This window comes from Pristis pectinata, chromosome 14 (assembly GCF_009764475.1).
Source record: "Pristis pectinata isolate sPriPec2 chromosome 14, sPriPec2.1.pri, whole genome shotgun sequence".
Taxonomy (NCBI): domain Eukaryota; kingdom Metazoa; phylum Chordata; class Chondrichthyes; order Rhinopristiformes; family Pristidae; genus Pristis; species Pristis pectinata.
In genome coordinates, this window is record NC_067418.1 from 47,030,753 (window position 1) to 47,043,877 (window position 13,125).

Genomic DNA, 13,125 nt, shown 5'->3' on the forward strand with positions numbered 1-13,125 from the left:
GCACAGAATCAGATTCTTTGGCCCAACCCGTCCATTCTAACCAAGGTGTCCACCTAACCCAGTCCTACTTGCCCACGTTTGGCCCATATCCCTCTAAACGGGCAGATTATTATCTAGATGGGGAGAAAATTCAAAATACAGAAGTGCAAAGGGACTTGGGGGTCCTCGTGCAAGATACCCTGAAGGTTAACCACCAGGTTGGATCAACGGTAAGAAAAGCAAATGCTATGTTGGCATTCATTTCGAGAGGTATAACGTATAAAAGGATATGTTGATGAGGCTCTATGGGGCACTGGTGAGATCTCATTTGGAATACTGTGTGCAGTTTTGGGCCCCTTATCTTAGGAAAGATATACTGATGTTGGAGAGGGTTCAGAGAAGATTTACGAGGATGATTCCCGGAATGAAAGGGCTTACATACGATGAGCGATTGTCGGCTCTTGGGCTGTACTCATTGGAGCACAGAAGAATGAGAGGGGACCTCATAGAAACATTTCGAATGTTGAAAGGACTGGACAGAGTAGATGTGGCGAAGTTGTTTCCCTTGGTGGGTGAGTCCAGGACTAGAGAGCACAGTCTTAGAATTAGAGGGTACCCATTTAGAACAGAAATGAGGAGGAATTTCTTTAGCCAGAAGGTCGTGGATTTATGGAATTCGTTGCCATGTACAGCTGTGGAGGCCCGATCATTGGGGGGGTTTAAGGAGGAGATTGATAGGTATCTAATTAGTCAAGGTATCAAGGGATATGGGGAAAAGGCCGGGAATTGGGGCTAGCTGGGAGAATAGTTTAGCTCACGGTGAGGTAGCGGAGCAGACTGGATGGGCCAAATGGCCTACTTCTGCTCCTTTGTCTTGTGATTTTGTGATCTTGTGATTTACCATATTGCAAAAGCAGTGAGTATTGTTTGATGTTGATAAGGACCTGAAGAAATGTTTCCCATACCTGACTGTTGATGAATTTACTTTCAGCAGTGGTGCACTCCTGTATGTTCAGTACATCCTCACTCTTTGCGGCCTTGTGTCGTTTGCAACAAGCCTCCGGCACCTCGTAGGCAGGGTTGAGTAAAACGAAATTTACGGCACTATGGAAATCATTTGGCCCATTCACTCCACAGCAGTTAAACTAAGTGAAACAAACATGTGATAATTGGTTACATAGGCCAAGCTGAAGGGCATTTCGTTGAAGGTGTTAGTGCATGTGTTCAGTTCTGGTCGCCTCATTATAGGAAGGATTTGGAAGCTTTAGAGAGGGTGCAGACGAGATTTACCACGATGCTGCCTGGATTGGAGAGCATGTCTTATGGGGAAAGGCTGAGCGAGCCTTCTCTTTGGAGTGATGCAGGATGAGAGGTAACTTGATAGAGGTGTATAAGATTTATGAGAGGAACAGATAGAGTGGACAGCCAGCAGCTTTTTCCCAGGGCAGCAATGACCAATATCAGAGGACATCCATTTAAGGTGAGTGGAGAAAAGTTTAGGGGAGATGTCAGAGGTGGGTTTTTCACACAGGGAGTGGTGGGTGCCTGGAAATGCACTGCCGGGGGTGGTGGTAGAGGCTGATACAATAGGAACATTTAAAAGATGAGATGTCTTTATTAGTCACGTGTACATCGAAACACACAGTGAAATGCATCTTTTGTGTAGAGTGTTCTGGGGGGCAGCCCGCAAGTGTCGCCACACTTCCGGCGCCAACATAGCACGCCCACCACTTCCTAAACAGTACGCCTTCGGAATGTGGGAGGAAACCGGAGCACCCGGAGGAAACCCACACAGACACAGGGAGAACGTAAGACTCTCAGATAGGCACATGGATGTAGGAAAAATAGAGGTCTATGGGCTGTGTAGGAGGGAAGGGTTAGATTGATCGTGGACTAGGTCTATATAGGTCGGCACAACATCGTGGGCTGAAGGGCCTGTACTGTGCTGTAATGTTCTATGTTCTATCTGCAGATGATGCCCTTATAGAACAGCCAGGTCCTGATGGCAGAAAGTACAAAAGCCTGAGAGCATGAACCACCATTCTCAAGGACTGCATCTGTCCCACTGTCTTGAACAGACCTCTCATACACCAAAAGGTGAACGCTTGAACTCCCAATCTCCCTTGTTGTGTCCCTTGCACTTTATTTGTCCACCTGCACTGCACTTTCTCTGTAACTGCAACACAGACCATTCCAAACATAAGTACATTGAGGTAGTACAAAGGGAAAAGCAAAACAGAATGCAGAATATAGTGTTACAGTTACAGAGAAGGTGTAGTGCAGGCAGACAATAAGGTGCAGGGGCCACGATGAGGTAGAGTTTGTCTTTATTGCACAAGAGGTCCGTTCAAGAGTCAAATAACAGCGGGATAGAAGCTGCCCTTGAGCCTGGTGATACGTGCTTTCAGGCTTTTGTATCTTCTGCCCGATGGGAGGGGGGAGAAGAGAGAATGACCAGGGTGGGAGGGGTCCTTGATTATGTTGGCTGCTTTCCCGAGGCAGCAGAGGGGAGTCCATGGAGGGGAGGCTGGTTTCTGTGATAGACTGGCTGTGTCCACAACTCTCTGCAATTTCTTGTGGTCTCAGGCAGACCAGTTGCCATACCAAGTAACACTGGGGACATGCCAAATTTTCTTAGCCTTCTGAGGAAGTAGAGGCACTGGTGAGCTTTCTTGGCCAATGGCATCTACATGGTTGGACCAGGGCAAACTATTGGTGACGTTTATACCTCGTAACTTGAAGCTCTCAACCATCTGCACCTCAGCACCATTGACACAGACAGCGGCGTGTGCTCTGCCCTCTTCCAAAAGTCAATGACCAGCTCTTTTATTTTGCTGACCTTGAGGGAAAGTTCGTTGTCATGACACCATGTCACTGGGCTCTCTGTCTCTTTCCTGTGCTCCACCTTGTCATTGTTTGAGATCCAGCCCACACGGTGGTGTCACCTGCGAACGTGTAGATGGAGTTGGAGCAGAATGTGGCCACACAGCTATGAGTGTACAGGGAGTAGAGTAGGGGGCTGAGGACACAGCCTTGCGGGGCATTCTGTGTTGTGCATTCTGTTTTACTTTTCATGCTTACGTACATTCTGTACTTATGTATGAGATGATCTGCCTGGATGGCATGCAAAGCAAAAGCTTTTCACTATATCTCGGTACATGTGACAATAATAAACCAATTACCAATGCCAACGTCAAACGGCTTGGACTGCTGACTCGATGCTCTGCTCTGAACTTTGCGTTCAGCACACCGGTCTATGCCTCTCTTGCCTCTGCCCACAATGCTGCAAGAAGGACAGTCCCACCAGCACCATTAACCACCTACAGCTTCACTGCTGGTAGATCTCCCATACAGCCATAGGGTTGCACAGCATGGAAACAGGCCCTTCGGCCCACCAAGTCCATGCTGGCCATCCTACGCTAATCCCATTTTATTCTCCCCACATACCCAGACTCACTAGATGCCATTTGCAGTGGCCAATTAACCCACCGACCTGTACAGTTTTGGGACGTGGGAGGAAACTGAAGCAGGTGGGGATTTCGTGCGGTCACAGGGAGAATGTGCAAACTCCAGACATTGCTGAAGGTCAGGATTGAAATCTACATTGAACCCTATAACCTGGCTCGCTCTGCCACTGTGCTACCCTGTCTCCCGGCTATGGTCGCAACCCCGCAAGAGTTTGCTGTTTCCTTTGCTGTTTCGAGTCGCAGAAGTTCAGAGGGAGTGGTGCGACGGCAGCCGTCAGACACTTCTCTGATTTCAAGGCCGATACGTGATCCCTTCGTTCATGGATCTAGTGGGTATTCTCGTAGACCACTACGAGACTGGGAGGAAGAGGGACAGCTCCCACCTGGAGGCCGTGTCTTCACCCGGCATTCAGAAGGTAATTCTCATTCCTGAAGCTTGGCAAGAAACAAAAATCTGCAGCCATATCTAGTGCCCCAGAGCCAGGGAAAGGACTGTATTACCAATGGTTGTTTAAAATGTTCACGGCAATGAACTTCCGTAGATGTGACCCCTTCCAGATCAATGCAGAAGCCGTGTGCAACAGCTTGAAGTGTGTCCTATCCAGTAGAGTATGGGGGAATCACTCAGAACCCCACTAGAAAATAGGCCGTGTGCCTGAAGATAAACCGTAGGGGTAATGAGCAGGTCACAGAGTCATACAGCGTGGAAACAGGCCTTTCGGCCCAACTGGTCCATGCCAACCTAGATTCCCATCTAAATTAATCCCATTAGTCCATGTACCTGTCCAAGTACCTTTTAAATGTTGTTAATGTACCTGCCTCAACCACTTCCTCTGGCAGCTCATTCCATATACTGACCTCCCCCTGGGTGAAGAAGTAGCCCCTCAGGTTCCTATTAAATCTCTCCCCTCTCATCTTAAACCTTTGCCCTCTAGTTCTTGATTCCCCAACTCTGGGGAAAAGACTGTGTGCATTCACCCTATCTGTGCCCCTATAAGGTCACCCCTACGTTCCAAGGAATAAAGTCCTAGCCTGCCCATCCTCTCTCATAACTCAGTCCCTCAAGCCCTGGTAACATCCTCGTAAATCTTTTCTGCATCCTTTCCAGTGTAATGGCATCTTTCCTACAGCAGGGTGAGCAAAACTGAACACAATCCTCCAAGCGCGGCCTCACCAGTGCCTTGTACAACTGCAACATAACATCCCAACTCCGATACTCAGTGCCCTGACTGATGAAGGCCAGTGTGCCAAAAATCTGCTTCACCGTCCTGTCTACCTGTGATGCCACAGCTATTAGTATTGGTTTATCATTGTCACTTGTACCGGGGTACAGTGAAATACTTGTCTTGCAAACCGATCATACAGGTCAATTCATTACACAGTGCAGTTACATTGAGTCAGTACAGAGTGCATTGACGTAGTACAGGTAAAAACAGTAACAATACAGAGTAAAGTGTCACAGCTACAGAGAAAGTGCAGTGCAATAAGGTGCAAGGTCACAACAAGGTAGATCGTGAGGTCATAGTCCATCTAATCGTATAAGAGAACCGTTCAATAGTCTTATCACAGTGGGGTAGAAGCTGTCCTTAAGTCTGGCGGTACGTGCCCTCAGGCTCCTGTATCTACCCGATGGAAGAGGAGAGGAGAGAGAATGTCCCGGGTGGGTGGGGTCTTTGATTATGCTGGCTGCTTCACCAAGATAATGAGAGGTAAAGACAGTCCAAGGGGGGGGGGAGGCTGGTGTCCGTGATGCGCTGGGCTGTGTCCACAACTCTCTGCAGTTTCTTGTGGTCCTGGGCAGAGCAGTTGCCGTACAAAGCCGTGATAGGATGCTTTTTCTGGTGCATTGGTAAAAGTTGGTGAGGGTCAAAGGGGACAAACCAATTTTCTTTAGCCTCCTGAGGAAGTAGAGGCGCTGGTGAGCTTTCTTGGCCGTGGCATCTACGTGATCCCGACCAAACCCTACATGAACGATTTAGAAAGTCACAAACTTGCTCAAGGCACAGAAGTATATAGCATTATTGGCGCTGCGGATGGAAACACTAAATTACATCGCGTTAGTGATGGATTAAAATAACAAGACAAAGTGTGACCAATGGATGTCAACACAAGTCTGGCACAAATTTACCAGAGGGACAACTGTACTTCAAAGAGACTGCCGAAAGTAAAATTGTAAGAATTTAGGAAATTAAGGATTGTTTTGATTGAAGTCCTCAAGATATTAAGGGGAAAGGACAATGTTAAATAGAGAGAAGCTCTTTCTGCAACTGAGGAATCTAAAACGAGGAACACTGAGCAAAACCACAGGCGGGCATGAAGCACAGAGAGCACGGTGCAAATTTAGAGCTCACTTCTGAAAATGATATTGCTCCTGGGAAAATTCTTCATTTTAAATCCGTTTCATGCAATTTTGTTAATCAGGTATTGAGGGATATGGGGAAAAGGCAGCCTCATGGGGTTGGGTCACAGGTCAGCCATGATATTACAGGATCAAGGGGCTAAGTAGTCTCCCCATTCCAATCCCTATATTCAAAGAGAGAAATTACATTTTACTCTCTTTTGTCAGAGACCCACACACTGAGGACACAGAAACTGGATTTCACCCTCTTCTGAACTGTGTTGGGTAAAGTGCAAATGGCTAATTAGCAGGAAATGGTGATACTGGCCCAAAAAATGTTAAGAACTGCTCTGCCTGGGACTACAAGAAACTGCAGAGAGTTGTGGACACAGCCCAGCATGTCACGGAAACCAGCCTCCCCTCCTTGGACTCTCGCTGCCTTGGTGAAGCAGCCAGCATAATCAAAGACCCCACCCAGCCGGGTCATTCTCTCTTCTCTCCTCTCCCATCAGGCAGAAGATACAGGAGCCTGAGGGCACGTACCACCAGGCTCAAGGACAGCTTCTATCCCACTGTGATAACGGTTCCCTTATACGATGAGATGGACTCTTGACCTCACAATCTACCTTGTTATGACTTTGCACCTTATTGTCTACCTGCACTGCACTTCCTCTGTAGCTGTGACACTTAACTCGATATTCTGTTATGGTTTTTACCCTATACTACCTCAATGCACTCTGTAATGAATTGATCTGCATGAATGGTATGCAGGGGCCTGAAGACCCCCACTCAATGCTTCAGGAACAGCTTCTTCCCCTCCGCCATCAGATTTCTGAACGGTCCATGAACCCATGAACACTGCCTCGTTATTCCTTTTCTTTTGCACTATTTATTTATTTTCATAATTTACAGTAATTTTATGTCTTTGCACTGTACCGCTGCTGCAAAACAACAAATTTCACGTCAGTGATAATAAACCTGATTCTGATTCTCATCCCGATTCAGGCCATTAAAACATCTCCTAAACTGACCAGCAGACCTCAGTCGGTCAGAATTGTCTATAACCTTTCATCCGCCCTGACCCTCAATGCTGGTGCTTCCCCAGGGTAATGTGCTCAGTCCCCGCTCTACTCCCTGTACACCCATGACTGCGTGGCCAGTCAGAGCACCAACTCAATCTTTAAGTTCGCCGATGGTAGCGCTGTTAGCAGCCGGATCAACAACAGTGGTGAGATGGAGAACAGGAAAGGGGTCACAAACCTCGTGTATGGTGTCAGGACAACAATCACGTTCTCGTACTCTTAACTCTACCTCTCTCGATTATTCCATTATTGTCACTTTAGCATTTCTTTTTGCACTACTTCAGACTGCACTGTAACCTGCACCACTCGGCTGTTTTGTGCTTGTCACTGGATTTATTGCTGTATTTATTATTACGACGTGTCCTGTTCACTCTGTGAGCTTCATGCGAGCAAGGAATTTCATTGCACCCTGGTGTTTATGACAATAAACTAATCTAATCTAAACTCTCCCATCATGCTTTCAGTGACCATCCCAAATTTTTTGCCCTTAACTGATTCACTGAGAAGTGAAAATAGTTTTCCTCTGTTTAATTTAAGAATTTCTGCACTAACTGATCCTCATGCAACCCACAATCGATGCTCTTTCCAACCCTCTGGCACCTTGGTTCCCACATGGACCACAATTAATCCCCATGATTGATGGGATTATGTCTGAAAGTAAAAGCATCTTCTTATCCTAAGTAAAATGCTCCTAAGTCACAGGTTTGTTCAATAAGTTCTTCTGTGGCTGTGTGGAGAATTTTAGAAAAAAGGCTCTGTTGAGGTGAGCAGAAGATTTTGTTTATCCCTTCTTAAGCAGAAGGGTAAAAAGCAGAGTTGTGATCTCAGGATTACTCCCTGCACCACGTGATAATGACGGTAGAAATAGGAGGAACATGTGGCTAAAGAGCTGGTGCAGGAGGGAGCGCTTCAGGTACTTGGATCACTGGAATCGCTTCTGGGTAGGTGGGACCTGTACAAGGACAGGTTGCAGCTAAACTGGAGGGGGACCAACTTCCTTGCAAGGAGTTGGGCTCATGCTTCTCGGAAGGGTTTAAGCTAATTTGGCGGGCAGGGTGGGAAGCATCGTATTAGTGCAACGGGTGGGTTAGAAAAGTAGAGGCTAAAGCAACCAAGTCCAGTGGGCAGAGCAGACAGAGGGGAGGGCTGTGGGGAGGGCTGGCAGGCTCAGCTGCATACGCATTAATGCAAAAAGTCTCAGGGGTAAGTCAGATGAGCTGAGAGCATGGGTCAGCACTTGAAATTATGATGTTATTGCCATTGCAACAACATTGTAGAAGGATCTAGAAGCTTCGGATGTGACAGAGAGGAACGCAAAAGAGGTGAGAGAGAGTTGCACTATTGATGAGGGAGAACATAATGACTGTACTTAGAGAGGATATCCTGGAGAGATCATCCAATGAGGTCATATGGGTAGAACGAAGTAAGAGAGGGGCAATCACGATGCTAGGGTTATACTGTAGGCCTCCCAATAATCAGCAGGAATTAGGGGAACATGTAAGCACATTATAGAGCAATAGGGTTATAGCAGTGGGGGATTTTAACTTTCCCAATACTGACTGAGATTGCCTTAGTGCAAGGGGCTTATATGGGACCAAATTTGTTAAGTGTGTCCAAGGAGGTTTTCTGAGACAACATGCAGATAGTCCTACTGGAGACAGGACAGTACTCGACCTGATCTTCGGAAACAAAACTGGGGAGGGGGTGCAAGTGTCAGTGGGGGAGCACTTTGGGACCAGTCACCATAATTCTGTAAGTTTCAAGGTAGTTGCGGAAAGGGATAAAGCTGGTCTTCAAGCTGAGGCCTCCTGTACATCGGTGAGACCCGACGCAGATTGGGAGACCGCTTCGTCGAGCACCTTCGGTCCGTCCGCCGTAACAGCCAGGACCTCCCGGTGGCCGCCCACTTCAATTCCACGTCCCACTCCCATATCGACATATCTATCCATGGCCTCCTCTACTGCCACGTTGAGGCCAGGCGCAGGTTGAAGGAACAACACCTCATCTTCCGCCTTGGGAGTCTCCAACCTGATGGCCTCAGCATCGATTTCTCTAACTTCCGGTAACCCCACCCCTGTTTTCTTTTCCCCCCACCTTTGTCTTCCCTTATTCCTGTGGCTCCCTTCCCCCCGCCTTGATGACCTGCCCATCTCCTCTCCTCCCCTCCCCTCCCCCATCCTTTATTCCAGGGTCCATTGTCCTCTCCTACCGGATTCCTTCTTCTTCAGCCTTTGGCCTCTTCTACCTATCACCTCTCAGCTTATTAAGGCAGGAACAGGATATTGATTGTTGAGGATCAGCCATGATCTCAAAATGGCAGTGCAGACTCGAAGGGCCGAACGGTCTACTTCTGCTCCTATTGTCTATTGTCTATTACATCTTCCCTCCCTCTCCCACCCACGTACCTTCCCCCTCTCACCTGGACTCTCCCATCACCTGAACTCACCTGTCCCCTGCCCGCGTGTGCTCCTCCCCCTCCCCCCACCTTCTTATTCTAGCTTCTGCCCTCTTCCTTTCCAGCCCTGATGAAGGGTCTCGGCCCGAAATGTCGACTGTTTCTTTCCCTCCACGGATGCTGCCTGACCTGCTGAGTTCCTCCAGCACTTTTTGTGCATTGCTCCAGATACATCCAGCATCTACAGAATTTTCTGCGTCTCTGTCTTGAAGAATTGGGGGAAGGGAGGCTGATTTCAATAGTGCAAGAGAGGACCTGGTGAAAGCGTATTGGAAGCAGACGATTCTGGGTAAAATGACATCTGACAAGTGTTTGTGTTATTTAGTAAAAGAGAATTAGGAAGAGTTCAGGGCCAACATAATCTGGTAAGGGTGAAAGATTAGGGAACCTTGGATGACACACGATATTGAAGGCTTAATCAGAAAACAAACATACAGCGGGTTTAAGAACTGGGCTCAAGGGAATCTCTTGAGGAATATAGAGTGTGTAAAAGAGAAAAAAAAATGAGGAGGGCATAAGGGGCCATGAAGTATCCCTGCCAAGTATGATTAAGGAGATACCAAGACATTCTACAAGTATATCAGGAGCAAGATGGTAGCCCGGGAAAGAGTGGGTCCTCTTCAAGACCAAAGGGGTATCTATGTGTGGAGCCAAGTGATGTGGGCAAGGTCGTAAATGAATACCTCTTATCTGTATTCACCAAGGGGAAGGATGTGGAAGATAGTGAGTTCAGGGAGGGGTGTGGGTAATTTAGAGCAGGTGAATATTAAAAAGGTGGAGGTGTTAGATGTCATGGGATGCACAAAGGTTGATAAACCCCCAGGGTTGGATGAGATCTATCCATGTTCGCTTTTGGGAGATAAGGGAAGAGGTAGCTGGGACCCAGATGGAAGTTTTTGCAGCTATGACTCTTAATCATCCCAAGGAGGTGGGAAAAATTTTTGAACAGCTGGAACTGTGGACCGTACGTGTGCAAATGTCAAGTTTTAGCATTGGGTTCCTGCCTCTGAAGCAAGGCCCGGATACACTTAATGCTGGCCTCAGAAGTCACAGCGGATCACACACTAGACAACAGTAAAAAGGCTCTGTTTTCAGGTACATTCCCAACACGGCAGATGCCAATTAATCTGTGTCAACCTGGGCTCTAACTCAGCACGGTCCTGTGTCGCCCTGAACCCTCAGCACTACCCTGTGTCACCCTGAACCCCCAGCACTGTCCTGTGTCACCCTGAACCCTCAGCACTACCCTGTGTCACCCTGAACCTCCAGCACTGTCCTGTGTCACCCTGAACCCCCCTCAGCACAGTCCTGTGTCATCCTGAACCCTCAGCACTATCCTGTTTCACCCTGAACCCCCCTCAACACTGTCCTGTGTCACCCTGAACCCTCAGCATTGTCCTGTTTCACCCTGAACCTCCCTCAGCACTGTCCTGTGTCACCCTGAACCTCCCTCAGCACAGTCCTGTGTCACCTTGAGCCTTCAGCACTGTCCTGTTTCACCCTGAACCTCCCTCAGCATTGTCATGTGTCACCCTGAACCTCCCTCAGCACTGTCCTGTGTCACCCTGAACCTCCCTCAGCATTGTCATGTGTCACCCTGAATCCCCCTCAGCACTGTCATGTGTCACCCTGAACCCCCAGAACTGTCCTGTCACCCTGAACCTCCCTCAGCATTGTCATGTGTCACCCTGAACCTCCCTCAGCACTGTCCTGTGTCACCCTGAACCTCCCTCAGCATTGTCATGTGTCACCCTGAATCCCCCTCAGCACTGTCATGTGTCACCCTGAACTCCCAGATCTGTCCTGTCACCCTGAACCCCCCCCAGCACTGTCATGTATCACCCTGAGCCCTCAGCACTACCCTGTGTCACCCTGAACCCCCCCTCAGCACTGTCATGTGTCACCCTGAACCCTCAGCATTGTCCTGTGTCACCCTGAACCCCCCTCAGCACTGTCATGTGTCATCCTGAACCCCCAGAACTGTCCTGTGTCACCCTGAAACCCCCTCAGCACAGTCCTGTGTCACCCTGAGCCCTCAGCACTGTCCTGTGTCACCCTGAACCTCCAGCACTGTCCTGTTTCACCCTGAACCTCCCTCAGCACTGTCCTGTGTCACCCTGAACCTCCTTCAGCACTGTCATGTGTCACCCTGAACCCCAGAACTGTCCTGTGTCACCCTGAACCTCCAGCACTGTCCTGTTTCACCCTGAACCTCCCTCAACACTGTCATGTGTCACCCTGAACCCCCAGCACTGTCCTGTGTCACCCTGAACCTCCCTCAGCATTGCCCCAACATTGGCCTGGGTTGCTTCCTGTGAAGTTGCAGTTGCCAGAGCGTGCAGTGAGTGAAGAATAAGATATCCTCTGTAATTGAACAAAACATGCCTGACTGGCTGTGGAAAACCCTCCAGCAGATTTAAATTCAAGCGTGTAAAGCAGAAAATGAATTATACTGAGGATTACCCTCAGCCTGGAGGCTCAGTTATCTCCTGTCAGCAGGAGACCACATCACTGGACCTCCCGGTGTTTTACAAACCAGCGCCTCGTCTTGGTCATTCACACCTCCACCTCTCCACTTCCTACCTAATGATTTGAAATTTCCCAGGCTGCGGTGGTGGGATTTGAACCCCTGTCCCTGAACAACGGCTCAGACCTCCTATCGGCCTCTAGTAACATAACCAATGCATTATCGCTCGCGTCCCCACCATTCACCCTCCATCATGCTTCTTCAAGAGGAATTGTCCACGAGGAGATACTTGTGCAAGATGAACTTACCCTGGTCATGATGGAATTGCTGCTCTTTGTGTAAGTGTTTGTCCCATTGTCTCCCGTATAGAAATTTGCCAGATCATCCTCAAAATATTTCTTTGTTAACTAGAAAACAAAACAGATTCAGGATTGAGTGAATAATGACAGTCAGAGGTTCTCACCAACAGAATTAAATGAGAAAGAAAGATGCAAACATGCCATGCTATGGCAAATGTTTTTAATAAACATTGAACCATGGAGATTTTTTGCATCAATTCTGAATAAGGGTCGTAGTCACAGAAAGATACAGTAAAGAAACAGGCCCTTCGGCCCATCAAATCTGCACTGACCATCAACCACCCATGTAGACCCATTAATCCCAATGTTTTCTCCTTGCGTTCTCATCCTCCCTCCCCCAGATTCTACCCCTCACCCACACATGAGGGGCAGTTTACAGCAGCCAATTAGCCTACCAACCCGCACATCTTTGGGATGTGGGAGGAAACTGGAGCACCCCTGGGGGTGGGGGGGGGAGGTGGGGGACCCCACCCGGTCGCAGGGAGGACATGCCAACTCCACGCAGAGTCGGGATTGAACCCAGATTACTGGAGCTGTGAGGCAGTGGCTCGACCAGCTGCTCCACACTGTGCACTGAAAACAAAATTGCGGAATGTGGTTCGGGAAGAAAAAGATCTTCTGCGCACAACATAAAAGATTCAGAATCAATGCAGACAAAATGCTAACAAGGTAAGCGTACCGTGAATGGAACTGTGAAGAAAGAACGTTATTTTGACATTATATTGGCTGATAGTCAGGCTACATCTGGATGTCTGGGCCCAGACTCGGTCCCCCAAATGATGAGTGATTAATGCTCATGGAAATGGTCCAGTGGAGAGCTATAATAATGATTTGATAAGGATGGCAAAACTTTTAGGGACGGCTGACAACCTCCACGACACTTCACAAGGACTCACCTTGGAACAATATGGAATTGTTAAAAGGCTTGCCCATTGTCCATACACAGACTCAAAGCAATTCAGGGCTGCCACTCTGCTT

The 13,125-nt window shown here is 48.3% G+C and overlaps 1 protein-coding gene across 4 annotated transcripts in view; it reads right to left on the reverse strand.

The window, feature by feature from the left end:
• The window catches only part of LOC127577830 (tetraspanin-18-like), a 184,746-nt gene that overhangs the window by 4,877 nt on the left and 166,744 nt on the right, over window positions 1–13,125 (reverse strand). For all 4 annotated transcript variants that reach the window (XM_052029419.1, XM_052029420.1, XM_052029418.1 and 1 more), the window contains 2 exons: window positions 12,097–12,195; window positions 945–1,124 (listed from right to left, as the gene is read on the reverse strand). In XM_052029419.1, coding sequence (XP_051885379.1) covers window positions 945–1,124; window positions 12,097–12,195 — 279 coding nt within the window. The remainder of the gene's footprint in view (window positions 1–944; window positions 1,125–12,096; window positions 12,196–13,125) is intronic.